The sequence below is a fragment of the Rosa rugosa genome, chromosome 5 (genome assembly GCF_958449725.1).
Source record: "Rosa rugosa chromosome 5, drRosRugo1.1, whole genome shotgun sequence".
NCBI classification, from domain to species: Eukaryota; Viridiplantae; Streptophyta; class Magnoliopsida; order Rosales; family Rosaceae; genus Rosa; species Rosa rugosa.
The window spans coordinates 42580906-42607890 of NC_084824.1; the positions used below are offsets into that span (position 1 = coordinate 42580906).

Consider the following 26985-nt stretch of genomic DNA (forward strand, 5'->3'; position numbering starts at 1 on the left):
ATTTGCATAAAGTTAACTCAGTCACAAATTGGCATGCATGTGTCATTAAAACCAGGTGTCAAGACTCGTTAACACCAGCTCATTTCTCTTTGAGTTACTACGTGCCAAACAGCACACACACTGACCACAACGTGGTTAGCCATTGCCACTGCAATTTGAATCATTCATGAGGCAGTTCTAAAAAGCATAGTTGATATTTCATAACTCGCTTGCTATTTATGTTTTTGCTGTGCACAAATAAGCCACACACACATTACAAGCATGTGATTATCTGGGTATATGTGCCGAAAGTTGTCAACATAACATTGCTTAAATGCTTTCCCCAAATATGCAAGTGTCGTTTCAATCAATACCACTACTATATAAATACTTTCATTTATGGTCAGTGACAGTAGCTCACAATATGAAGATGCACTTTGCATGGCTTCATTAGCTTGTGACAATATGATTATATTTATGGGCTAGCAATCTAGCAACAAGTACTCATTCATACTTCGACGCATTGTACTTCGTGTGTAAATGATATTTATGCCTATCTAGGTTCAATATCTCATGTCAACAAATTTCGTGGCCAAAATTAAAATTCGTAATTTCATGGCCAAATTGACATGCATATTAGAGCACATAATTAAATATGTCATTCTGCCATCAACTACAACTTCACATATACTTTGCTTACAATTTTGTCAAAGTACATATGCAAAATACTAGTATTGATTCTACATACTCATGAACTAATCACCTATTTCGTTCTAAGGAAATTCAATTATTTCTATCAAGCATTCAAGCGCAACTACGAGTTGACGGACATTATCGGAATACTTTATCCGCCACAAGCAATGGACCGTCACGCTCGGCCAACTCCAACTCGCTCCAAATCGGCATAAGATAAGTCACTATTTCTTATCTTTTCCGCTCTTGCGATTAGAGCTATTGCCATGTCTATACATGTCTCTATAACCCTTAAGCATGCCTACAACATGTTATTAGCAACTTTCCTACAAGTACATGCTACACACATACATGCTTAAATTCACTTTCATGTGACATTCATCTAGAACCTTGTGACACTTATAGCTCAATTAAACATGCTCGGATAAATGCTTGCGAAACGGTTATGACTCGCTTGGGTATCAAAGCATGGCCGCGACTCGCTTGGGCTACGCCCCGCACGCTCATACAGCGCCTACACCCAACTTGCTCGAACACCTAACTCGCTCCACTTATCCAACATGCTTTAGTTACGCTCTCGGTTCACAATGCTTCTTACATATGGTCTAGCCTCCGGGCTCCACGAGTCTATGGTCCACGACCTACCGCCATGCGGCAGGGCGACACCCCATTATCTCATGCACTTCATACATTAGTGCACCTCCGATGTAACTACATATACGAATTTTTGTCTTTTGTGATACAGGATAGCGAGTCCCTTCTTGCTTGCGGAGCTCGGGGACTTGTAGGGGCCGTGCGCCTCTCAGATATTACTTATGCTTGATGACTTCATGATTTGAACTCCCCAACCAAGAAGCTACTCTTACTCGGGGACTTCGGGGACTTCTTTCAAATGAAACAATTGGACAAAGGATGTACATTGAACTATCGCTGAATAAAATGAAAACCTGAGCAGCATAAGCCATAAGCATTGAGTAAATGATAAAACATTTAAAAGGTGAAAGAAAAAATCCAAATTGACTAATAAAATGAAATGGAAACATATTAGAAGATGAACAGGCATCATAAATGGGCATCACTGACAAGTCAGTTGAACTGATGCATCTTAGTTTAGTAACAAAATAACTACCACCTTACAATTTGCAAATGGAGCTCTTCTGGTCTAAGTAGAGGATACTGTTGGCTGGCCTCTGGAACATCTATCTATGTTGGAGTCAGCTCCTCTCCAGCAAAGAAATACCGAGTGCAACAAACCTGGTGTGAGAATCAGAGGCATAATGTTTGTCTGCTTTAACAAATCATGTAGCTTTTCTGGTGAGAAACAGTTACCCCTGATATCATTGTTGGGTGTGCAATAATATAAACTCAAAAGAAATCTAGCTTTCAACAACACCACCACCTAAAACCTGATGTAAAGATTGCAACTTTCACACCCAAAATGCTCAATTTCCAGCACCCAATTAAACAGAAAGCTGAAAGATACTGCTTTCCCACCCAATTAAAATTTGAAGGTTCTATGAGGCATTTCATCGAACAGGTGGTGTGCACTAGAAAAAAAAAGAAAACCGTCAAGTTCAGTTCTTTCTAGATTATGCATTTAAGCCAAGATCAATTCTAGTTTGCTAACAAAGATACCATTCCTCGACACACACATAGATATGACCCAATTTATATGTAATTTAATTCTAGAAACTGCAAATTTCCAAATGAATCAAAATTCAATTAATCAAGCCATATGAAAATGATTATTACCAGATATGACCCAAATCCAATGAGACTAAGCTGCAATACTGTAACCAGAAAACAAAAATTAGCAGATCAAAACTGAAAAAAATAGACTGAAATTCTACCAACATGAAAAACCCTAATTCGAGATTTAGGGTACTAAACGAGGATAAGGGAAACTAAGGAGATGGATGAGAGGGATTAATGACAGAGATACCGCTGCTGGGAAGTAATGGTGTTCAGAGTTTCTTATGGGGAAGTCGCATTGCTGTGAGTCGAATATTGTTGAAGAACTGAAACCGAGAGCTTTTTTTTTCCCTTAAGAGGCTAGTTATATGTGAGATCTATCTCAATTGTTCTGCTTTGTTGCCGCTGTGCAATTTTTTTGGCCAAATCGCATACAAATAAAAACTTAAAAAAAAAAAGCGCCAAAAAAATTGGTAAATTTTTCGGTACTTCTTTTCGTTCAAAATTGGAATTCAGCGTAACCGCTTATACTTTTATCAATTATTTGCAAAGTCCAAAAATAGGAGATCAAATTAAATTTCTATCCCCAACATTTTTAATTTTTAATATTTGTAGATCGATAACGGTTTTGACTGTACCGTTGTATAAGTTAAATTGACAAATTACTAACCAAGGGACCAACACTTTGTTAGTATCTATAGATAACGGTTTCAACCACACCGTTGTACAAGTTAAATGAGAAAATTTCTAACCAATGGACCAACACTTTTTAATATCTATAGATAACGGTTTCAACTATACTGTTGTAAAAAAAAAAAACCACAACGTTTTTTATTGAACCGTTATTTAGGTAACGTTGTCTATTTTCGATTTTGTACTAGTGAAGAGGCAAATCCGTCGCCGGGAAGCCACGTTCCCGCCCTTGCCAAGATGCCTCCACAACATGGCTTTCTACATGCTTCTTGGACTAGCTAGAATTGTGTGGTTGCTTGTCCCACATCGAAAACCATGTAAAGGAAGAGCACTCCTTCACCTATAAAAGGAACTCTCCTCCCACTTAAACACCATTCATCCCATTACATCTCTTGTAATCTTGTTAGGCCGCAAGGCTCGACACACTAGTACACAATCAAGTGGACGTAGTCTCTCGCTAAGGCGGGAGGTGAACCACTATACTTCGCTTGTATCCCTCTCTCTCTCTCTCTCTCTCTCTTTACTTATCGTTAATTAGATCCCCACGGATCAAAGCATTAACAAGTAAATTGCAGTGTTTGATGCCTTTAACGATCACCAAATTGGCTGAAAATTTGCAGAGGTGATCTATACATTAGGACCTAAAAACTGAACGGTTAAGATGTGAAAATGTGATCGGAAAGTGGGTAAAAACCGGAAATCCATACCTAAGGCTAGGTAAGTACGTCATTAGTGTAGCCGGACTGTATATATATATATATATATATATATATATAATTTATTATTTTTTTGGCCCCTCCAAGAACTATTTTCAAGTTCTGTCAAATGATATGATAGCTAGCTCTAACATATATATATATATATATAATCTTGCTCAGGTGCGGATATCCGCACCTAAGCAAAAACGTACGGATTTTGTGTTTTTCCCCACTTTTCGATCACACATTCACATCTTAACCGTTCAGTTTTTAGGTCCTAATGTATAGATCACCTCTGCAAAATTTCAGCCAATTTGGGGATCGTTAAGGCATCCAAAACTGCAATTTACACGAACGGACCAAATCTGTCGAACCGGAACCGTTCGTATATATTGTTGTAATTTGCAGTTTTGAATGCCTTAATGATCACCAAATTGGCTGAAATTTTGCAGAGGTGATCTATACATTAGGACCTAAAAACTGAACGGTTAAGATGTGAAAATGTGATAGGAAAGTGGGTCAAAACTGGAAATCCGTACGGATCGAAAAACTGCGGACGTCCGCAGTGGAGAACTGCTATATATTATACTATATACGAAAGGCCGGTTGGGTGGGTACTGTTACTACTGTTTATATTAGGAAATGACGGTTTTACCCCTATCTTTTTTTGTAATCACTGCGTGGCCATTGGTTTCTTCCTTCGCTCTCCTCCACTGTCTCCAATTCAAAGTCCAGACAAAATGAAGCCTCAAGATGATTCTGGATTGCAAGCAAACAGTATTCAGAAGGGAGTAACTCAAGGATTACATTTTTGCCCCCTTGCTATAAAATCGACGTCTCCAAATCTTTTTCAGCTCGAGAAGCCTCCATCAAGGTCAATACCCACTGTTCGCCGATATCAGGCTTATCCATCGCAATCAACATCGGCAGAACCTTGGTAAAATTTCGCTTTCATAAAATCAGTTGATTTCGTTTACCATGTTATCTACCTTTAACTTTCTACCCAGGCCGATCAATTTTTTCATCTATGTAAACCATATGTTTACAACTTCTTCTTATTTTTTCTGATCTCGAAAACTTTGTTCCTTATTATCGTATTTGTTTTTGTTTTTCAAGAATTGGGAAACTGAAATTTTGTTATTAATCTGACAAAATAGAGTTACAGTAGAAACAAATAGAAGAAACTCATTAGAAATCAAAATTCTGTTTTGCCTATTATTCTATTAGTTTTTATGTAGTACGGCTTCTATTAGATTATCTATTGTTCTCAATTTTAAACTGATACCAGTTTTTATCTTCTACAGATTCTGTGTGCTCTGCAACTTCACATCTAGGTGGTTAATTACAGCAACTTCAAGGTATGCTTTTGATCTGTCACAATTTCAACTTTTTCACTACTGATCTATACATCTGCTTTGTACTCTTAATTTCAATAATTCAATTATCTTCCAGTAAAACTAATTGTCTTCCAATGTTTTTTTTCAATTTTTTTTTCAGATTAATGTAAACTTTAGGCACTTAGTTTCTATGAATGTATAGTTTAGTTCATAGATTGTTTTGAGTTCTTCAGATTTATACTTTCTCAATTTGTCAAGCAAAGTTTTAAATTATTAACGTTGACCATTATGAAAACTTGGTGACATTTCAGTTTAGTAGAATCAATAAGAATACACTCTAAATTGATTTGATTTCTTGGATGAGATTTGATCCAAAACCTTTACACAATTGTACAACTGAGTTAAGTTCTTAGTTGTCTTAAGAAAGTGAAGATATAAGATTTCAGGTTTTGGTTTTATTGTTTATTGGCAGTCTAAGAAAGTCCTGGTGAATAAAGTCATATAGTTTGTTTCTTTGTGAACGGTTTCTGTGCCTCTGTTCTCTGATCAAGTTGCTTTAGTGTAAACAGGAAGTGTCTTCTGGGTGATTAAGCAAAGAAGAAAAAGACAACTCTGTGTCTTTATTTATTTGGGAATCTTTTCAAACACATTTCTGTCTAAATTAATCCGGTAATTAAATAGTAACTTTATGTTTCATATTGGATTGCTAGTGTGTGTATATATATATATATATATATAATTTATTATTTTTTGGGCCCCTCCAAGAACTATTTTCAAGTTCTGTCAAATGATATGATAGCTAGATCTAACAACTTTTGGAGTAAACGAAGCTTGTTTGATCAGTGAAGAAGATGTTGATCTTCAATTATGTGACATTATAAAGTAGAGCCGTTCTCGGTCGTTCATAATCGAGGAAAAAGGCTAAAAGAAGCAAAGATGTGGTCATGATCTCCATTAACATTGTATACAATTTTTGTCACACTCGATGGGCCTTGTGAAGTTCATGGTGCCGATGCCCTTGCCCCCACTTCTACGAATATAGTAAACTTTGGAAAGAAGTCACATGTGAGTCATCAGAAAATTACAAAGAATTCATAAACCTTTTGTCACCTTTCTAAAGACCCAACAAAACTTCATGGAATAAGATGGGACAGTGATGTCCTTTCGTTGACTGGTCGAACGACTCGGTCAGTAAATTTATGTATGATCATCATGAATTGCAATAGTTCGAAATCGAGACTCGGTCATTCTGTTTTTTAAGTGTAAAATCAGAAGAATCACATTATTTTCATAGTTGTAATATGAATTAATAGTTTGTCACTTCATATAAAATAAATTATATAGAATGAATTACAAATTTGAGAATTTACTTAAAATCCTAAATTTAACTAAAATAATTTCAATCTTCAGACCAAAAGTCACTTAGTTATCTTAACAAAAAGTTTGAGTTTACCTTAAAACAGAATGTCAAGATTGAAACCCTCTCCATGTCAAACCAAAGAAATAAACTTAGGTAAAGAGTACCATAATGTTCATATAAACTAGCTGCAATGGTGGATCAGTAACAACTAAGGTGGTATAAACTCAATGGTAGGGGATCTAGGGATCAATTACCCCTTCCGCACGCTTTGTTTAAATCGTATGGAAGACTTTAACTAATAGTTTCCCATTCAACTCATGAAGTATTTCAATGTTTCTTAAAGCATCTAATACTCAGTCCAAAAAACAATTTGATAATAAAATGACACTTGAGATACATGAAACGGTTAATTTAAGGAATTATATATTAATTAGTGCTTTTGAAGAAAGAAAATTACATATTTTAAGGAATTCAATTCTGAAAGAAAAGCTTTAAAATGATCAATTATTTTCTACGTATATTAAATTGTGTATGCATTTAAAAAAACAATATATATATAATTTATTATGTTTTTGCCCCTCCAAGAACTATTTTCAAGTTCTGTCAAATGATATGATAGCTAGCTCTAACCTATATATATATATATATATATATATATATATATATATATATATATATATACAACCATTCTCAGGTGCGGACGTCCGTACCTAAGCAAAAGGTACGGATTTCCATTTTTTCCCCTCTTTCCGATCACACATTTAGATCTTAACCGTTCAGTTTTTAGGTCCTAATGTATAGATCATCTCTGCAAATTTTCAGCCAAATTGGTGATCGTTAAGACATTCAAAACTGCAATTTACAACAATGGATACGAACGGTTCCGAATCTGTCGAACCGGAACCGTTCGTATTCATTGTTGTAAATTGCAGTTTTGAATGCCTTAACGATCACCAATTTGGCTGAAATTTTGCAGAGATGATCTATACATTAGGACCTAAAAACTGAACGGTTAAGATCTAAATGTGTGATCGGAAAGGGGGGAAAAAATGGAAATCCGTACCTAATCCTTAGGTACGGACGTCCGCAACCAAGAACGCCTGTATATATATATATATATATATATATATAAGGCCCTTCCAATAAGGGATCCTTTTTTTTGGTCTTTTATAGGGATAGGCATTAGACAAACTTTTTGATTATATTTTGGCATCTCAACCGTTCATTTTTCTTAAAGCATCTACAAAGGTCATACTGAAGTTGATATGGTGAATAAGTGAGTGGAACATGAAACGGTGAAGAGAATTGTTGCAGCTAGGTTACTTTTCCTGAAGGAGAAGCAATCTATTACTTCATTTCAATCTACCTTCTGTTAACCTAATGACATTTACCGAAACAAGAAAGATCATCTGTTTAGGCAATGAAACTCAAAACTTAACTTGGGTGACTTGAGGTAATAGTTCCACATTCATACAAATTGACACATTCCACTGTGCAAGAATACAATACATTTTTCTATAAAATCCAATTGTAGTTGGGCAGCTAAAGGTTGTATATTCAAGCCATTACCTACACACAAAGTCCACTTCAAATATTTTGAATTTATTCTTCTCAACTCCTATCCATAATTCCACATATTCCCTAGCTCATGTATATATGTTCACACCTTCTTCCCCCTTTAATTCTCTATACAATCAAAACATGGGTGCTTGCTTTTCTTGTAGACCAAAGCCAGAAGAAACCCAGAACAATGTGCGCGTGGTTCATCTCAACGGCTACGTCGAAGAGTTCGAGCACCCAGTTTCGGTCAGTGAACTAACCGGAAGGCCCCCGAAGCACTTTGTGTGCACACCAGCCCAGCTCCTCTCAACTGGGTACAAGCCATTGAAGCAGGACACTCTTCTTCAGCAAGGCCAAATCTACTTCTTGCTGCCCTACTCTGCCTTACAGAGTGATGCTTCTCCTATGGACTTGGCTGCCGTGGTCCGGAAGCTAACGGCTTTGGCAAGAAGTGGTAGTAGTAGGAGTAATGAGGGGTTGGGAAGGTCTGGTAGTTCGTCGAGGTCCGGTCAGATGAGTCCTATGCATTGCTCTAGTCCTGTTTGGAGTAACTATTCATCGTCGCCGGGGAGAAATAGTCCGGGCCGGTTTGTGGAGCCGGAGGGTAGTCCTAGTCGGATGGAGATGTATGGTGCGCAGAGGTCTACAAGAGCAAGGTCATGGAAGCCACTGTTGGATACTATAACGGAGAGGCAGTTGAACCGGAGAACGGAGTCGGATTTGCAGGAGAAGCATGTGGAGGCAGCCAAATATCTACAGTGAATTGGATGATATGATGATCAGGTATATGGTAGTACATAGTAATTCCGGTAAGAAAGAAATGAATGGTGTTTGGTTTAATTTTATGGATGTAATGGGAGTTTTCTTATGGGAAAATGAAACAGAAAAGCTTTTCTTGATTTGGTTTTTGATGGTTTGTAAATTTCTCTCAGCATATATATCATGGCAAGTGAATGATCCTCAGAATTGGTTTTTGATCAAGTTCCTAGCTAGTGTGAAGTGATTTGTGATCATAATTCATAACCCCTCTTTTGTTTTGAAAGTTTATCTTTAGTTGTTGGAAAAGAGGAGAAGACTACTTGCAGTACAACTGTTTGGTTTTTATTAATCAAAATCACAACTAGTGGGAGCTAATTTTGTTTGTTTACTTATATGGTTTAGTAATTGGGTCCAAAAGCAAATCCAGTTGTTTCAACTTATAGAATAACTGGAAGAAAGAGTCATGTGCACATCAATCATATTTGGATCAGTTTGGAGGTTTTCATTCTTTCTTTTGTGGGATAATGATCAGTTAGAGGTTCCTTTTCCTCTAATAAATCAGTTTAGAGGATTGAGAGTAGACTTCTTCACATTGGGCTCAAGTCAATACACCAATTTATAGTCCTTATAACACATTCATACTTTAAATGTGGTAGTGTGCATGTACATGAAGTTTGCTATTCTGAAAAATTCACTTGATACCTTCTTCAGCCACCAGTAAATGGTGCCATTTTTTCCTCAACCAAAAACGAACTTGGTGGGTTTCTTTTATCTACTTGGTTGCCGGTAGGTTGTTCATCTAGCTACTAACAACAGTCCCACCATCACAACCAAAAGTCTATGAATTAGAAGAGAAAAGTTGAACCAATAAGTTTTCTGATTGTTGATGCACACTTACGAGATGGGTACAGATATGGGGGCTGGTGGTACCCACTTGTGAATGGGTGAGCAATCCCATCCACCTTCTTTGCTATAATTCACAATGAAATGCTTAGGAGCCCAAGTTTCACCTCTGGCTTCTCTTTCTCTAAATAGCTCCCTTTGTTTTTCTTCAACTTCTTTCTTTTCTTCTCTTGCTCTTCCCCAGTCCTTGTTCAGGATAGATTGGCTTAACAAACCCCAGATCACAGCTGACTCACTCGGCCAGACTCCCTATAATCCAAATGAAATGAACATTAACTAATTCGCAATTCGATATGAAATATGTGAATGTCTGCATCATACATGCAGGTCTACGAAAATATAAATATTTTCTATTTAGCAGCAAATAAAATATGCAACTGTACAATCATGAATGACGGCCTGCATATTCTCTTATAGCTGACTATGGATAATGTATTGAGTGATTCTAGTTGGACCTCCAAATTTGATATTTGGACCTCCAACTTTTTTCAATTATTAATATATTTTGTTAAGTCATATGAAAAGACAAATAAGGACAAAGAGAGAAAACTGAAGAAAAAAAATACTCTTCTTAAATTACCTCCCTAAATATAACATTCAATGAAAATAATTTTTTATTTTTCCGGAATTTCCTTATATTGACATATAGTTTTAAAATTTACCTAAAAAAAAAACAATAATTTCATACATGGCCCATCATTTAATACAAAAATAAATTCAAAACAATCTAATTTGGAATTTCCTTAAACTAAATTCATTGAGTATTGTGATATAGTTATTACTCGATCTTCCAATCCAAAACCCTTGAAATTCCTTCTTTTAGCAAAATCAAAAGGATTCCAGCAACATATCAAGATCGAGAACCTCTTATTAATTTTGATGGAGGAGAGACCTACTCATAAGAGAACAATATCATGTGATTTTGATTCATTCTTCTTCTCATGTTGCAGATAGAGATAAAGAGTAGAGTAACATATTGTTGTATCTTATGTTCAAGGGTGTTTTGGTAAAAATAAGGAGGTCTACTTAGCCTTTTAAGTATTATAAAAAGTAAATTTGAGGTGTACTAAGTATGAGAGGTCCAAATAGCAAATTTGGAGGTTCAACTAGAATCACCCTAATGTATTATTATTATTAGTATATGTAATTGATATTATAAAAGTGCACAAGTAAAATTGCATTAATAAAAAAAGGCAATCGAATTTCCTCAGCTTTTCATATATAAACATGTACATTGATTGCCACAAAATTGCTGGTCTAATAGTATATACTCAACTCACAAGAATGGGAAAGATTTTAGCCTAAATGCCAAAGAAAGATCCAAATGCATGAAGAAATCATTTATTTTAGGACAGATTGGACTACAAGCAATTCAAGCTAAAGTATTTAAAGATAGAGAAGTACAAACTAGATACCTTCGGATCTGTAACAACTGGAGATTTGAGTCCTGAGATGGCTTCTTTTGCATTGTATATAACTGTTTCTTTCCCACTGCTAACGTCCTTCAATTTGACAGTTCTGCATTTGAATAAATTCAGGAACATCAAAACGAGTGTGTTTAGATGTTAACAATTGTCACAAACATGTTTCAAGGTCATAAGTGTGATTTGCTGGAAAAGCTGTTAAGAGGTGTTTTGAAATTAAGCATTCTCTCAAATATAAATCATAACCAAGTCTATTAGTTTAAAAGGCAATAAGAGAGAAAAATTTAACTCGTTACAAACATAGTAGATGTTCAAAAAAGTGAATTACCTATCCCATTGACCATCTATCTCATAAAGAATCTCCAAGGATGATGAGTCGAAGATCTTTCCCTTGACTGATCTAGGATTTCCCCTAAGGCCAAAAAGGGAACTGCTTCCATAGTTTAACTCAGCTTCAAGGCCGGTCTCATGACAACGGATTCTATTTTCACCAACCCAATTAACCCAAGGTACTGGGAGGAATTTGATTAAAAGTTTTGGGGCGTTCATTTCATAAGTTTCTCCATGATTCAGGAGCTTCAGCTCCCTTTTTCCATGCACCTCAGTTTCCACGGAAGTACCTGCAACATGTTTCTTGATGAGGACTATCGCATTTGAAAATAAAAGAATGTATAAACAGTATCTTAAAGAGTCAATCAGTACAAAATGTAGAAGAATGAAATCTTGGACCGCTTGTGAGTTTCAAACTCTTAATTAAGAGAATTATTTCTTCTTCTTTGTTTGGTAAAAGATTTTATTAACTGTTTCTAGGTTTGTGATAAGTATTACATCAAAAAAGGTTAGAGTAACTTGGAAACATATACAACCTGATGAATGATGACAGTAATAAACAATTAGTTTATTATATATAACACAAGAACTAAACACTGATCACTTGTCAAAGGGCCACTAGATAAAAGAACCCTTTTGAGATGGATATTGATCATATTGTTTCTCAACTGAAATTTTGTTGTTTTGAGGAACATTTTATTCTCATATTCCTACACAGATTGCAAAACAAGACTAGAGAGAGAGGATAGGAAAAGACTTGATGCATTTGATTGGTATCTGTGATAGGAAATTAAAAACTATACAATCTGAAGAATTGTGAGTGTTATTTCTTTCTGATTTTATTTTCAGAGTTCAAACAGATTAATAAATGTTGAGCTTTGGGGTCTCTATATTAAGACTTTTGGTTTTTGATTATGTAATGGCTATAAGAAGTAGAGCTACCATAGAATTTGGGAGTAGGATGGTTACACCATATCATTTCAACGTTTGATTTCTCATCAGTTGCATGCATCGCAGTAACTGGTGGATGATGTGAAATCTGCAAGCATAAAACCCAAAAATCAATCACCCTAGTGGAGCTATGCATAAAATCTCCACAAACTCGCAGAGGCAGTGCTAATATCAGGTGCACAGCTTGGGATTTTGAATTCTCAACAAGCTTCGTCACGTGACCAGGCCAAACTGGACCTTATACATGGAGGAATTGCTTGCTGTCATGATGTTAAAGATGGGGGTGTCCAAGTTCCAACTCAAACCCAATTCACAATGGATTGAGAGGCTCTGAGATTGTATATATTGTCATGCAAGCTTGAGAGTTTCTGCTGTGGGATTTTGTACTCTCAGCTGTATGGCAGCATAAAGTTGAGCCTATAATCAGCAGAAAATAGACTACAAGTACCTGCTCAAGTAGAACATTGAGGTTCCCCCTTGACGCATGATGAGTTTCTCCAAGAATGGGGTTGTATGGAGCAATTCCAAAAATCATAGGACGCAAAGTAGAAATACTCCACGATACAACGGCTGTGAACCTGTCCTTGGGGGTTTCCCCTTTGTTGCAATTCCCTAACATATCATTATTAATGCAGTACACACATTCGCCGAAACACTGGAGCTGTGACTTTGGTATGTTAAAGAGAGGTGACAGCTGAAATTGCAAGAGCAGTAAAATAAAAGATCAGCTACCATCGATATTTTACAATCAAGAATCTTCTACTGTGTGATACATAGTTCAACAAAAGAATTCCATGAAGTGGATCAAATCCTAAAGACCAACCTATACCAGTAGTCTCTGCCACATGCATACTATGTAGGGGTGAGTAACTCTTGCACAAAACTTTCCAAAATAATTGGCCTTAGTAACTCAATAAATATTTGAATGTACATCTATATTTCATACTTATTGGGGCCCAAGGAGCTCGATAAAATGCCTCCAGAATGTGATAGGCAAATGTTTGTCAGTAAAACCGAAAAATTCATGAAATCCTCCACCACCCCTGCCTATGTATAAATTTAAGGCTAGTAGACTAATACGTGCTATAGAATTGATATTTATTTTTTTCTTTTCTAAAGTAAAACAGATAGAAGCCGATAAAAGAAGCAAAAATTGATAGAGTTAACTTGCCTGGAAGCGAGTGAGATCTGATCCTGGCCGTACATTTCTGAATAGGCTTAGGACGCGCTTAAGTATATTAGGAGCTCTGTAATCACCATTCGATTCGCTTTCTAATGACAATGGCTTTGTCAAGAAAACAACTCTCATCTTCTCCTCTTCTGAGACCTACACACGCCAAACGATTCACAATAGTTTTAAACATTACTCTTTTTTTCACATTATGTCCAAGTGAAGCATGAACGTACGTTACATACACTTGCAATATTCAACTAAGACCATCCATCAATTGAAGTAGGACCGTCACTCGGTCGGTTCGAATCGGTTATAAATATTACCAACTTCAAAACCAAAGCTTTCGGTTTCAAAATTGAGCTACCAATTACCAACCAAAATTTTCGGGTTTTAATCATATCTACCAAATTTGGTATTTCGGTTTTCGGTATTACCAACTTTAGAACAACTAATTCTTTGTAATATAAAATAGAATGAACAAAATTAGGTTTTTCAATTTTATAACCGTAAACTTTGTATTCATCTACTAATCATAGCTTTCTTTTGTATATATGACATCAAATTTTAGCCATTTTCAATAAAACTAGGTTATTAACCATCTTGGACTAGGTTACTCAAAATACATGTACTATTAATTATGTAGTATATTAAGTAATGTTCATACTATTATGAAAACTTTTATGTTTATTTCTTAATATACATGTATGTGTGTATATAAAATCTAAATATTAGCAATCGGTAGATTCGGTATTTACCAAAACCAAACTAACTTTTTCGGTAATTTTTTATTTCGGTTTTATCAGTCTCGGTTACCAAAAAGTCGGTTTACCAAACCTAAAGTATCGGTTGGTATTCGGTCGGTTTGGTAATTACCAAACCAAGTGACAGCCCTAAATTGAAGGAATAGTGCAGTTCGGATTGCCTTGTTTAGGTTTTCAAAAGGAAATTGTTGGGAAATAATCTACCTCCTTATGGGCTTATGGTGCTGCCTAACACTAGGAAAGCAATTAGGAAACTATAAGCATATATTTGGCACAGCATTAGTATTTTCAAGTTTTGATATGAACATTTTAATCAATAAAATAGTGTATTCAACCATATACTTTTCAAGCATGGGAAGTGAATAAACGAGGCTAAAAAGTATTACGAATCATCTTATTATTTGGAGCACACCATTTGAACCTAAATTTATGAATTTGAACACAGATCCTCAAATACGTCTTTTTTTATTCCTATCTTAGTTAAGGAAAACAAATTCAAGTTTAAATTTGTAATATGTAGGTAATTATTTTTAAATTCAAGCAACATCCTATTATAATGTGATCGAGGATCAACCTTCTTGGTTATGCGATGTGCTTCGATGTTTGTATTAATGAATTTTCTTTCCTTTGACAAAAATGTAACATCCTATAATAAGCTGCTGCCAAATGCCAATTTGGGAGCATTGGGTTGCAGAGGCTTGCACTCCAGAGATTCCAAGAGAAATGAGGACAAACAATGAAAAATCAAATTTGAGTTCCCTCTCTTCAAAAACATAAAAGATAGAAGCTAATTAAGTGGGAGCAGGGAGCCGCGTTGGGGTGGCCTGCTTCTGACTGGATATGGGACCCCATTAAAGTTAATGGATCTCACACCATGGAAAAGCCGATCCACCATAGAATTGTTGATCATCTTGAAAATGAATTCTTTGTAGTTATCTCATTGTTTTTATAGTTTTTGGTTGACATGTCTATCTCATTATTTGACCCAAAATAAAAACAAAGGGAAAAATTAATTTAGTAGTTGCTTGCTTACTGATGAAGTAACACTTGTCCGAACGATATGACACGAAAGTAGGAAATTCATGAAATCTCCCCATAAAGATATAGATGACGGAGAGGAGAACATAAGTATAAGCATGTCGTACTCAAAAATATACCAAATAATTTTTAAAAAAGAATCTTTATTTGCGGAAAAATATTCCGGAAACCTTTCATAAAAGCTTTTGCGTGGAAAAAGAAACGGGGTTGCGTAGGTGGAGAAATGAAGTGAACACTTGGACCTAATCTAGGAATGGTGCATGTTATCCTAGTCTTGGCGTTACGGGAAGCGCCAATAATTAAAAGAAAAACAAGTAAAGAAATGAAAAGATTCCAGCACCCAAAGCAATTTCCTTTTCACTTCATTCACACGAAACAAAAAATAATACAAAGAGTCTGAGCCTCCAATCATATTAATATATATATATATATATATATATATATATATATATATATTAGCAAAAGCTAGCCGCACAGTGAATCAAGCGTTTTCAGAAGCCGGAAAACAGCCAATGTTGTTTGTTTGTTTGTTAGTCGGAAAGATTCAAACTCGGGTTTTGAGCGAGAGAAACAAAAATGAACACAGAGATGAACACGTAGGAGACAAAACCCCAGTAATGGTTTATGGGTTTTAATCTATGAAAAACAGAGATAGGGAAGCGAATTGAATACGAGCATCTAATCATCCAAAAATAAACAAACAAACCCATGACAATCAAAACCAGAGAATGAATGAGAGAAAGTGAGAGAGATGCGTACCATTTCAGGAGACTAAGGAAATTTAGTAGCAGATGGGTAGAGAGAGATGTGTTTTTGGAAACAGATGGTGAATTTGTATTTGGTCTGAAAATGGGAATAGGCGGAAACAAAGAGAGAGAGAGAGAGAGAGAGAAGAGTGTTTGGCAGATTTGAGTTGTCACGGGCAAAAGGCGTTTTTATAGGCTTCGCAAACCGAGTTGGTGAATGGTCATGATGCTACTGTCAAAAACTTAATTAGTAAAATTTTTGTTTTCCTTTTCTGGGCATATTGAATTTTGATTAAATAGATAAAAAAGAATATATGACACCTGAAGAAAACAAACATGTGTAGGGTAACGGGAAATTAGGTTAGAATTAATTTTAGAAACAGAGAGCGAAAATTTTCAAAAATACATAATATTCGAAAGTTGCCGAATTTCAATTATTTTTACGCTTATGATGCGGAAAAAAATAACCGATGAGTTGTTTGGTAATGAAATTTCATTATCCTCTTGATTTTGGTATGAAACTTCGTTTTCCAATCTCTTTAATATTGATAATGAAATTCTATTATTCTCTTGATTTTATTATGAAACTTCGTTTTCCAATCTCTTTAATATTGGTAATGAAATTCTATTATTCTCTTGATTTTATTATGAAACTTCGTTTTCCAATCTCTTTAATATTGGGAATGAAAATTCATTGCCCTTATTGTATATGATTTTATGCAAGAGCTCAATTCTTACACTTTTCATTTCTGAAATAAACATTATATTCATTTTTTACCATTGTGTTTTTCATAAAATAGGATGAAAATGTAAATTTTAATTCTTCCTTCGTTAAAATTAGAGAAAAGCATGATTTTTTCCTACTAAGCGACAGTGTATTCTGTACAAAGGACATGATCAACTAAGCATTTTTAAATGACATGATTTTGTATAGTGGTACTTTGTAGTAACGTGTTGGGTTTATTTGCCGTCTTTGTTTGATTGAAACAATGTCACATATGGTCACCACAAAAGACTCCAAATTGAATCGCATTGTTCATGAACTTTGAAGTTTGAGCTTTTACATGTCTGTTCTTTTTCTTTTTTCCCTTTTTTCCTTTTTTGCTAATGACCATTCTTTTGCTTAGGGCATATCAGCATATGTTAATCACACTTCACCCGCCAAAAGTCTCACCCGATGCCAACATTTATAGTTGAGATTTGCAAAGTTGTTAATGGTGGTGGCTAGTTCTATTGCCGTCTATTGCCCCACAATAGACGTATAGACCTCTATTGTCTCCAATAGACGTCACCACAATAGACGTCTATTGCCCCAGTAACTTATTGCCACCTAATAGATGTCTACTGTCCTCCAATATACGCCTATTGCCCTCTAATAAAATGGCAATAAATGTCTATTGCCCCCCAATAGACGTTTCGATTACTGAAATTTGAACTAATCTTCCTAAAATTACACAATTAAAATTTTGATTAAAGAAAAAAAACGAAGAGATTACATCAATTCAAAACCGCAATAGACCTTTTATAGGCCTCTATTGCCCCTCAATATACATTTTTTTTTTCCCTTTTTCTTTCCTTTTGGGCCTTCCGCCCTATTTTACCAAAACTTAGGGTTTAGAATTTCACAATTAAACAAGAAACAGAGTACTGTTTCCTCCTCAAAAAAAAAAAAAAAAAGGTGGCTTTGACTGCAACATCTGCTTAGACTTTGCATGCGAGCTAGTGGTCACCCTCTGTGGCCATCCGTACAGCTGGCCTTGCATCTACAAATGGCTTCACGTCCAGAGTGCCTCCATTGCTTCTGATGAGTGCTCTGTTTGCAAGACCGAGATATCACACACCACCGTGAATTTTTTCCATCACAGGCGTCCTAAATCCAAAAACCCGGAACCAAAAAAAATAACGGCCAAAACCGGCCGGAAAGTTCCTGAACCGGCCGGCAGAACCGCTGCACGTTCTTGAACCACCAACCTCCCATCCTCCCTACACCTGCATGCCAGCCGAGCCCAGCGCAAGCATGCAGCCCAGAAAAGAAGAATAGACAAAGCGAAGGGCCCAGAAGAAAAGAAAAGAAAGAGAAGCAACCCAGGGACCCGCGACCCACGTGCCAAAGAAAAAAAAAGGACGAGAGAAGGGCAGCCCACCAGCCAAACAGTTCCGGCCACTTTTTCCGCTACTTTTTCCGGCGACTTCCCGACACTTTTCCGGCTACTATCCGATCACTATTTCGAGGTATTTTTTACTAAAAATTCCCGTTTTTAAGTTTTCTAATTTCTCTTCTTTTTATCGGGAACTTGCAAACTCCTTTTTTCTACTCCCCTTTCTTCTTCATAGGGGAGACCAAAAGCCCAACTGTGGGGGTTTGTGCTCACTCCAAGCTTGGAGCTTGTAGAGTCCTCCAAACTTAGAGTTTGTTGAGAAGTTATGATCGACCACAAACACATCATTGTTTCGATCTAATCCAATACCTCTTGGAATCGGATTTTTGGAAGCGGCTACGCTCAGAAATTTTATATGTTTTCATGGTAGCTTTTTCCGCTCCGAAACTAACCATTTTTCTTGTTCTCTTTCAGGATGAGTAACTTGAACAAACTGGACTTCGCTCCATTGGGAACAACTGGCTCTGGATATCACAAGTGGGTTCGTGATGTTCGCCAGCATCTCAAGGTCGATGGAATCCTAGATACGATTCTAGAGCCTAGCCAAGACGTGCTAACTGTTGAGTAAGCTCAAGTTTTGGAAGCAAATAGAGTAGCCTTGGAGGCAAATAAGGCGAAAGACATCATCCTAACGACTCGTCATATGATGATTCGCTCCAGTACGAGTATATGAATGAAGAAGACCCTAGAAAGCTGTGGGTCTCACTCGAAGAAAGATTTGGCAACGTCCGTGACTCCCTGCTTCCTGACCTAGACGTGATATGGCATAGCCTCCGCTTCTGTGATTTCAAGACAGTTCTTGACTACAACTCGGAAGCACTTTGCATTAAATCCTTAATGGAATTCTGTGGTAAAAAGATCACAGATGCGATGTTGATTGAGAAGACTCTCTCTACCTTCCCCGTCTCTACATTGATGGTTACCAAGAACTATCGAATCGATGTTACTGCAGGATGGATCACAAGGTTTCATGAGCTCATTAGAGCTATGAATGTCGCTGAAAAGCATGACAACATCCTTGTGTAGAAATATAATTCGAGATCCGTGGAAACAGAGAGGGAGCCAAGAGCGAAATCCTAATCTTAGGGATACTTCTGGACGTTCTGGTCCATATAATCGCTCTACTCAGGAAGGTAACCGCCAAAATAGGCGAACAATGAACCGAAGAGGTCAACGTAGAAAGAGAGAGGGAGGCATCGCCTCTGGCCATGTTGGTAGCGCCACCAATACTAAGTGACATCCTTATGACGCTTTCAAAGCACCTCAATCAATAGAGTCTGAGCACAGAGGTGTATGTTCCCGATGTGGAGTGTCTGGTCATTAGGCACACATTTGTAGAGCTCGTGGAAATATTGTTACCGCCTACAAAGCATATTGTGAAGCAAGAGAAACTCACTATGTGGAACAAGAAGATCAAGAAGATGATCTAGAGAGAAGGGTTGAAGACTTCCAATCTGGCTGGGATCAATAGATCGCCAATTCTGTTTAAGTCTTTATTTTTCCAAGAGATGTAACAGGCAATTGCCATATATTTTGTACTAAATGTCATTGGTTTAGTTTCTCTTCAAAGTAGGCTAATCCAAAGTGAGTATGATGTTTAGGAAGGTTTTGAGATAAGTGGTACTTAGGCGAGCTTTGCTCCATCTACATCTCTCTACTCATCTGGTCATATTTATTTTGGAGTTAATGAAAGAAGTTAAACGACTACCATTGTTTTGCATTAGCTAGTACTTGGATTAGATTCTCTTAATGGTTAAGAAACAATGATGTACTCCGTTGGCTTATGAATAAAATTTCGAGTTCTTTTCATTATGACTCCATTTTGATTCTGAGCATATTACTTTGTGACTACGATGGCTGGGCCATCAGTATTAGTTCATGGACATGGAATAGCCTCAGTTCCCCTTGCCAAATGGCACCTTGATTACTGTCATAGAAACTCTCTTCCTAGGGCAAATCGCACTCTATAAATAGCCAACGAATTTCATGCAGAAACGCATGTAGAGAACGAAAAATGAGTTCCTTTGCAATACCTCTAATGATTGCAACTTTGAGAAGTTTATGTGTCTCTCTAGTGGACTTTATGTTACTATTCGAGCTATTAAATCCAATAAAGTTATGAGAGAAGATCTCTTGGATTTAGACACATATTGTCTTTGTCACGACAGGATAGGTCATCCTAGTCATGATATGATGATCCGTCTGCTAAAGACTTCACACGGACATCCATTCTTTCGAGCGAAATGAAGCAAGAATCAAAAGTTGATTCGTAAACTAAGTGTGATCGTCGCCGCTACCTCTGGCGCCGCCATCTTCCAACACCATCCTAGGGCTGGCACAGTCCATATCCATGATGTCATGGATGGCGTCCATCATGGTGATGGCACCCCGGGTGATGCTACAATCGCCAACCTTGCTTCCTATAGCGTTTCAGACGCTCAGGCCCAACCAAAATCCTCATTGGTTGCTTCTAAGGCCTCTCGCTCGTTTTACAAATCCCGTTCCTTAGGGAAATTAGGATTGAGACCGTCTTATGCAAAGGATATGAAAATTCTCATATTATTCTTACATAGAATCCATGGGGATTTTGTGGACTGATTCAATCAACTTGCAGACGTTTAAATATTTCATGATGTTGGTTGACACGCAAACACGCTGGTCACGTGGTGTGCTATTGTCCACCTGTAAATGTTGCTTATACTACACTCTTAGCACATATCATATGACAATGGGCTCACTTCCCGGATCATCCTTATACAGTCAATTGGACTTGACGATGCTATAGAGTTTACATCGAAGACTTTTTATGGTTATTGCAATGGGACTGATGTTAGACATCATACTCCCATGTACACACCCAAATGGTCTCACGAAAACAACTACGATGGTAGCCCGAAAATTGGTAATGCGCACCAATCTCCTTATATCCGCTTGGGGAGATGCAATATCGCATGTAGCTATGCTAATTCGTCTACGACCCACAGCTACTCAATTTACCTCTGCGTTACAACTAGTGACTGGGTACCATCTTGTACTTACGCATATTTGAGTAAGCTGTTTATGTGCCTCTTATGGCGCCACAGCGCCCGAAGATGGGTCCTCCCTGACGAATGTGCAACTACGTTGGTTTTGAGACTCCAACAACGGTCTGCCACTTAATGCCCTTGCTAGGCGATCTCCTTACCGCTAGATTTGCAGATTGTCACTTTGATGAGACAGTCTTCCCGTCGTTAGGGGGAGATAAGAACATAGATGTTCAACAGGAGCGACAAGAATTGTCTTGGTCTGTTCCCACTATGTCTCATCTCGATCCCTGTTAAAGTGACGAGATCACACATATCTACTGCAATCATGCCTTCAAGGAAGAACGTCCCTACTAGAGGACGTAGCGCCACCCTACACGGAGGTAGGCATGGCGCCAACGCCATAGAGAGTAGCACGCTGGCGTTACAGGCCATGGCCCCAGCTAAGATGCGTGGGAGGCCCGTGGATTCGAATGATAATTTGGCACAACTCAATCCTTGGATCATCGACACTCAAAATCAGTCTCATGAGAATCTTTCGGATTATGGTTATCGTTAGGGGACACCTCAACGTCAGAACCTATTGAAAATTACACTAGTGTACATGAGACGTGGGATAGAAACTCCATCGTGATTTACGATGTATTCGCGCATTCCATAGCGCATGAGTTTGTTGAGTCAGATGATATCGAACCACGCTCTGTTGATGAATGAATGTCAATGTAGAGAAAATTGGCCTAAATGGAAAGATGCGATCCAGGTTAAGTTGGATTCTCTAACGAAGAGGAAGGTTTTCGAGCCAGTGATGACAACACCTCCTAAAATAAAATTTGTTGATTAATGGGTCTTCGTTAGAAAGCTTGATGAGAAAAAGATATGTAATTTTATCTTATGGTGCAAGGCTTCTCACAAAACGCCCTGGAATCGACTACGATGAGACATATTCTCTTGTAATGGATGTCATTGCACTCCACTACCCTGTCAGTTTGGTAGTTTCCGAATAACTAAACATGCAGCTTACGAATGTGGTCACTATGTATCTCTATGGGGATCTAGATACGGAATATACATGAAGGTTCATGGTGAACTTCATTCACCCAAGTCAAGTGGCTCTAGACCACAGAGCACGTTTACAACGAGGTTGAAACGCTCACTAAAGTGACTACTTGATTGGGAAGTGATATGCCCACGCGTTTCCATAACAAGTTTCGGATTCTATCGCGGTTCATGTTGGACATGATCTTCATTAGAAGCCCTTAAAGAGTTAAGGGAAACCGCTGAACACTTGAAATCCGAGTTTGAGATGAAAAATCTTAGGAGAACATGATTATGTCTCAGTTTGGAACTTGAGCATCGTGTTGATAGATGCTTAGGCATTTCGACAAGGTCAAGCCTTCAAGCACCCTCATGATCGTCCATAGTCTTGATCTTGAAAATGATCCTCTTCGTCTAAGGGATGATGACGAAGATGTGCTAGAGGCAAAGGTGCCCTGCTGGAGTACAATAGGCGCATTATTGTACTTAGCTCAATGCACAAGACCGGACATCTCATTTGCAATGAACTTGTTAGCTAGGTATAGCTCTGTGCCAACGCAACGCCATTAGATTGGTGTAAAAGATATCTTTCGATACTAGAGATGTACGACTGATATGGGCAAGCTTTATCCCTACAGAGAGATGATGAATTCGGACCCATCACACACCACGACACCGCCAACACTGGCCTGCGTCCTTCATTCCCATCCCAAAACAACATTAGTGTTTTGGAAGTTTTGCTGATATTGGGTATCTCTCTGACCTACACAAAATTCGTTCCCAAAATGGTTAAGTGTTCACCATGGGTAAAGACCACGATATCTTGGAGGTCTACAGAACATACCATAGTCGCTATATCTTCGAACTATGCAGAGATTATTGCTTTTCACAAAGTCGTTCATGAATGTATATGGATTGGATCCATAATTACGCATGTTCGAAGCAATTGTGGTTTGAAGTCTACCACAGATGAGCCTACGAGCATTTATGAAAATAATGCCGCTTGCATTGAACAAATGAAGTAAGGCTACATCAAAAGCGACAACACCAAGCATGATCAGCAACAACAGATTCTCCTCAAGATCAAAGTGAACTAAATTCGATCTGAGGACAGTGTGGCAGACTTGCTCACTAAGTCATTGCTTAAATTCCACTTTCGAGAAATATGTTGGTAGCATCGTTTGCGGAAGTTATCCGAATTCCCATGATCGTAGTCATCAGGGGGAGATGTCTATATATATGGTCTCGGAACGTGAAGGGTGTGTTGTGCTCTTTTTCCCCTTCGACCGAGGTTATTTTTGTCCCACTGGATTTTTGTTACTCGGCAAGGTTTTTAATGAGGCAACGAGAGGAGCATCACGTTTGGGCGACACAAGGGGGAGTGTTCAAGTAAATCCAGAATATGTGTCTGGCCCAAACTCTAGGTTACTTAACCTAGTGGTAATAAGGTTAGAATTAGAGATAATATCGGAGAATCTTGGAGATATTCAATCAATGTAATATTATGTTTCCTTGTACAACTCTGATTCTATGCCTTGTAATCTTCTATATAAAGAGGCCCCTATTATCAATGAAAGCACGACTCAATTCTCTCCCGATTTCAGTTTTCCTTAAACAGAAATCACATTAATTGCATTTATAAAAGGGAAAAATTCACCAACGGTGTCTGGACACTTAGGGGACTTTCAGAATTATACCTGAACTTACAAAGTTATCAATGTGATACCTGGACTCATTTTTTCGTATCAACGTCGTACCAATGACCAATTTCCGTAACGGCTCCGTGACGGAAATTGGCCGTAGGTATCACATTGATACGAAAAAATGAGTCCAGGTATCACATTGATAACTTTGTAAGTTCAGGTATCATTCTGAAAGTCCCTAAGTGTCCAGACACCGTTGGTGAACTTTTCCCAATTTTGCACGTGCGATGCACGTGAGTCACTTAATGAAGACAAAATGACCGATTTACCCTCAAATTCTTTCTTTTCTTTTCTTTTCTTTTTTTATTCTTCTTTCTTTCTTTCTTTCTTTCTTCTTCTTCTTTTTTGGTTTCTTCTTCCCCTGATTTGAATCATCAAGATTCTAAGGCCACCGCTAGCGAAATCGTGGAGGCTCAAGGCCACATTCTAAGGACCAACGGCCGGAAGGACCGCCACAGCAAGGTTTGCACCACCAAAGGCCCCAGGGACCGCAGCATCAGGCTCGTCGCCCACACCGCCATTCAATTCTACGACATGCAGGACTGGCTTGGATACGACCAGCCTAGCAAGGTCGTCGATTGGCTAATCAAGAAAGCCAAGGCCGAAATCAACGAGCTCGACTAGCTGCCACCGTGGAACCCAAACTAAATTTATGTTCATACAACATTTTCTACGACGATGCCGATATCCGCCGCGCAGGACACGCAGAACGTGAGCCTCAATTTATCGATGGTGGAGGCTCCGAGTTCTTTGTCTACTAATCGGCGAGGCACAATGGTGGGTAGCAGCGGAGTGGCGAAGCTGGTGAATAAGAACAGCTCAAATTTTTTGCAGGTGAGGATGGTGTGGAGGCCGAAGTTGTTAATCTTTGTCTGCCTAAAATTGCCTCTGATCGAAGTTGGGCTAGAGGCCGAAGTTGTCGGCTAAACCGATGAAATTGCAGGTGAGGATGGTGTGGAGGTGGTGTTGCATGTCGGGAACGAAGGAGAGGATGGAGGGGTGGGATTGGAGCTGTGATTTGAGAGTGGAGGGCTGGCGGGGTCTGAGTTTCTGATCAATGGTGTATAAAAGGGGGTCGGAGGAGAGAACGAGAGTGGTGGTGGTCAAGTCATTGGCAGTGGCGGCGGGGATGAACTCGGAGTGAGCGGTGAAGCCTCAATGCACAATTTCAATTTGATATAGGATTTGAAGTTGGGGGAACCAGAAACATCTGTGGTGCATGAAGGTGGATTGAGACGCAACAGCGGTGTTTGATCGGCGATCGGCGGTGGGAATCGGACGAGAAAGATGATTTGAATCTTGATGATTCAAATCAGGGGAAGAAGAAACTAAAAAAGAAGAAGAAGAAAGAAAGAAGAATAAAAAAAGAAAGAAAGAAAGAAGAATAAAAAAAGAAAGAAAGAAGAATAAAGAAAGAAAGAATTTGAGGGTAAATCGGTCATTTTGTCTTCATTAAGTGACTCACGTGCATCGCACGTGCAAAATTGGGAAAAGTTCACCAACGGTGTCTGGACACTTAGGGACTTTCAGAATGATACATGAACTTACAAAGTTATCAATGTGATACCTGGACTCATTTTTTCGTATCAGTGTGATACCTACGGCCAATTTCCGTCACGGAGCCGTTACGGAAATTGGTCATAGGTACGATGTTGATACGAAAAAATGAGTCCAGGTATCACATTGATAACTTTGTAAGTTCAGGTATCATTCTGAAAGTCCCCTAAGTGTCCAGACACCGTTGGTGAATTTTTCCCTTTATAAAATGATATTTTTGAATGAAACTTTTACATAGACTAAACTAATCTATAATAAACCTATTTACAATGTAACCTCTCTAAAATTATACATTATAATAGAATTGTGATATTTAATATGGACGAGTAATTAACTAGTATTGTAGTATGTTGCTAAACTAGTGTTTTTATCTATGTGTAATTATAAATGTGTTGTATATTGATAATGTGATCGAATGTGATTTACTTTTTCTTTTTTTTTTATGGTTGGAACCCAGTGGGAGGCTTGGACATCACCCCTTTTTCACTAACAATTAGAAAACGGGACCGGGGGGGGGACGTAATACCAAAACTCTGTAAATGAAAATAAACAAGTACAACAAAAAGAATATAAAAGCTACTACAATGTGGTTCGATCTAGCTGGTTAAACTGCTTCCATTTAGTATCATACAATACTACTCCAAAATTTCGACTTGATTTTTCTTTAAGTCTCAAGATCTAACTTAATTGTTCAAAAGATTATTTATTTTCTTTTTTATTTAATATTTTATTTTACTATTTATCATATTGCCACTCAATTATTAAAAATTAACATAAGGTCTAAGGCTTTTACTATCTTTTCACAAGTGGGTTCTCTTAAATATAATATAGGTATAGATATAGATAAGTAATGGTTGGTTCACTTGGTTGGTTGCTGTTACGTCTTCATTAAAAAGGAGTATGACGTTTTAATCAACTAGTCAAAATGGGTTCTCTTAAATATAATATAGATGAGTGTTGGTTTTTTGCTGTTACGTCTACAGTAAAACGGAATATGATGTTTTAATCATAGTTAGTAATTTTTCATATTATACGCGAATAAAACACGTTTTTACATTTTTTTGATAAAATGGAGTAATTCAACGAACTATTTGATAAAATGTCCGAATAATACAAGTACGTATTTTTCGCATACTATAAACATCTTGTTGATTACTAACTATGGTTTTAATCAACTATATCATGTATCTAATCGAAAAAATCATATCAGTAATGTATTCAAATATCTTAATCTGTAGACTATTCAAAGAAAGTGAGTGTAGCTTATTATTATCAATCAAATTGAGAGTTTTCTCAAATTCTCTCTTCTCAACTCTCACTTCAGAAACCCGAAGGCCTCTGGTTGCAATTTTGTTCTCGTCCGACGGCGCCTGGACGTCGGGGTTGGTCTCCGGCCACACCGCTATGATA

General features: G+C 37.6%; 2 protein-coding genes and 2 long non-coding RNA genes across 5 annotated transcripts; 2 read left to right on the forward strand and 2 right to left on the reverse strand.

Moving 5' to 3' along the window:
* Positions 1-609: 609 nt before the first annotated feature.
* LOC133710902 (uncharacterized) lies at positions 610-2777 on the reverse strand. Of its 2 annotated transcripts, XR_009846959.1 has the most exons (3): positions 2615-2777; positions 2425-2462; positions 610-2219 (listed from the first exon to the last, which is right to left on the reverse strand). It is a non-coding gene; the product is annotated as an uncharacterized LOC133710902 (long non-coding RNA). The 2 variants fall into 2 exon arrangements; XR_009846958.1 differs by having other exon boundaries at positions 2425-2777.
* A 1693-nt stretch (positions 2778-4470) lies between these two features.
* On the forward strand, positions 4471-5796 carry LOC133712186 (uncharacterized). The gene is made up of 3 exons (XR_009847219.1): positions 4471-4692; positions 5060-5113; positions 5662-5796. It is a non-coding gene; the product is annotated as an uncharacterized LOC133712186 (long non-coding RNA).
* Positions 5797-8153: 2357 nt separating this feature from the next.
* Positions 8154-8774, forward strand: LOC133711692 (uncharacterized). Its single transcript, XM_062137793.1, has one exon. It carries the CDS (start codon positions 8154-8156, stop codon positions 8772-8774), a length of 621 nt encoding a protein of 206 aa, XP_061993777.1.
* An 821-nt stretch (positions 8775-9595) lies between these two features.
* Positions 9596-16268, reverse strand: LOC133708388 (oxysterol-binding protein-related protein 4B-like). Its single transcript, XM_062133849.1, has 7 exons — positions 16112-16268; positions 13551-13706; positions 12828-13073; positions 12371-12467; positions 11427-11718; positions 11090-11192; positions 9596-9923 (listed from the first exon to the last, which is right to left on the reverse strand). The coding sequence occupies exons 1-7, from the start codon at positions 16112-16114 to the stop codon at positions 9666-9668; spliced, it is 1155 nt and encodes a 384-aa protein (XP_061989833.1). The 5' UTR covers positions 16115-16268; the 3' UTR covers positions 9596-9665.
* Positions 16269-26985: the final 10717 nt, after the last annotated feature.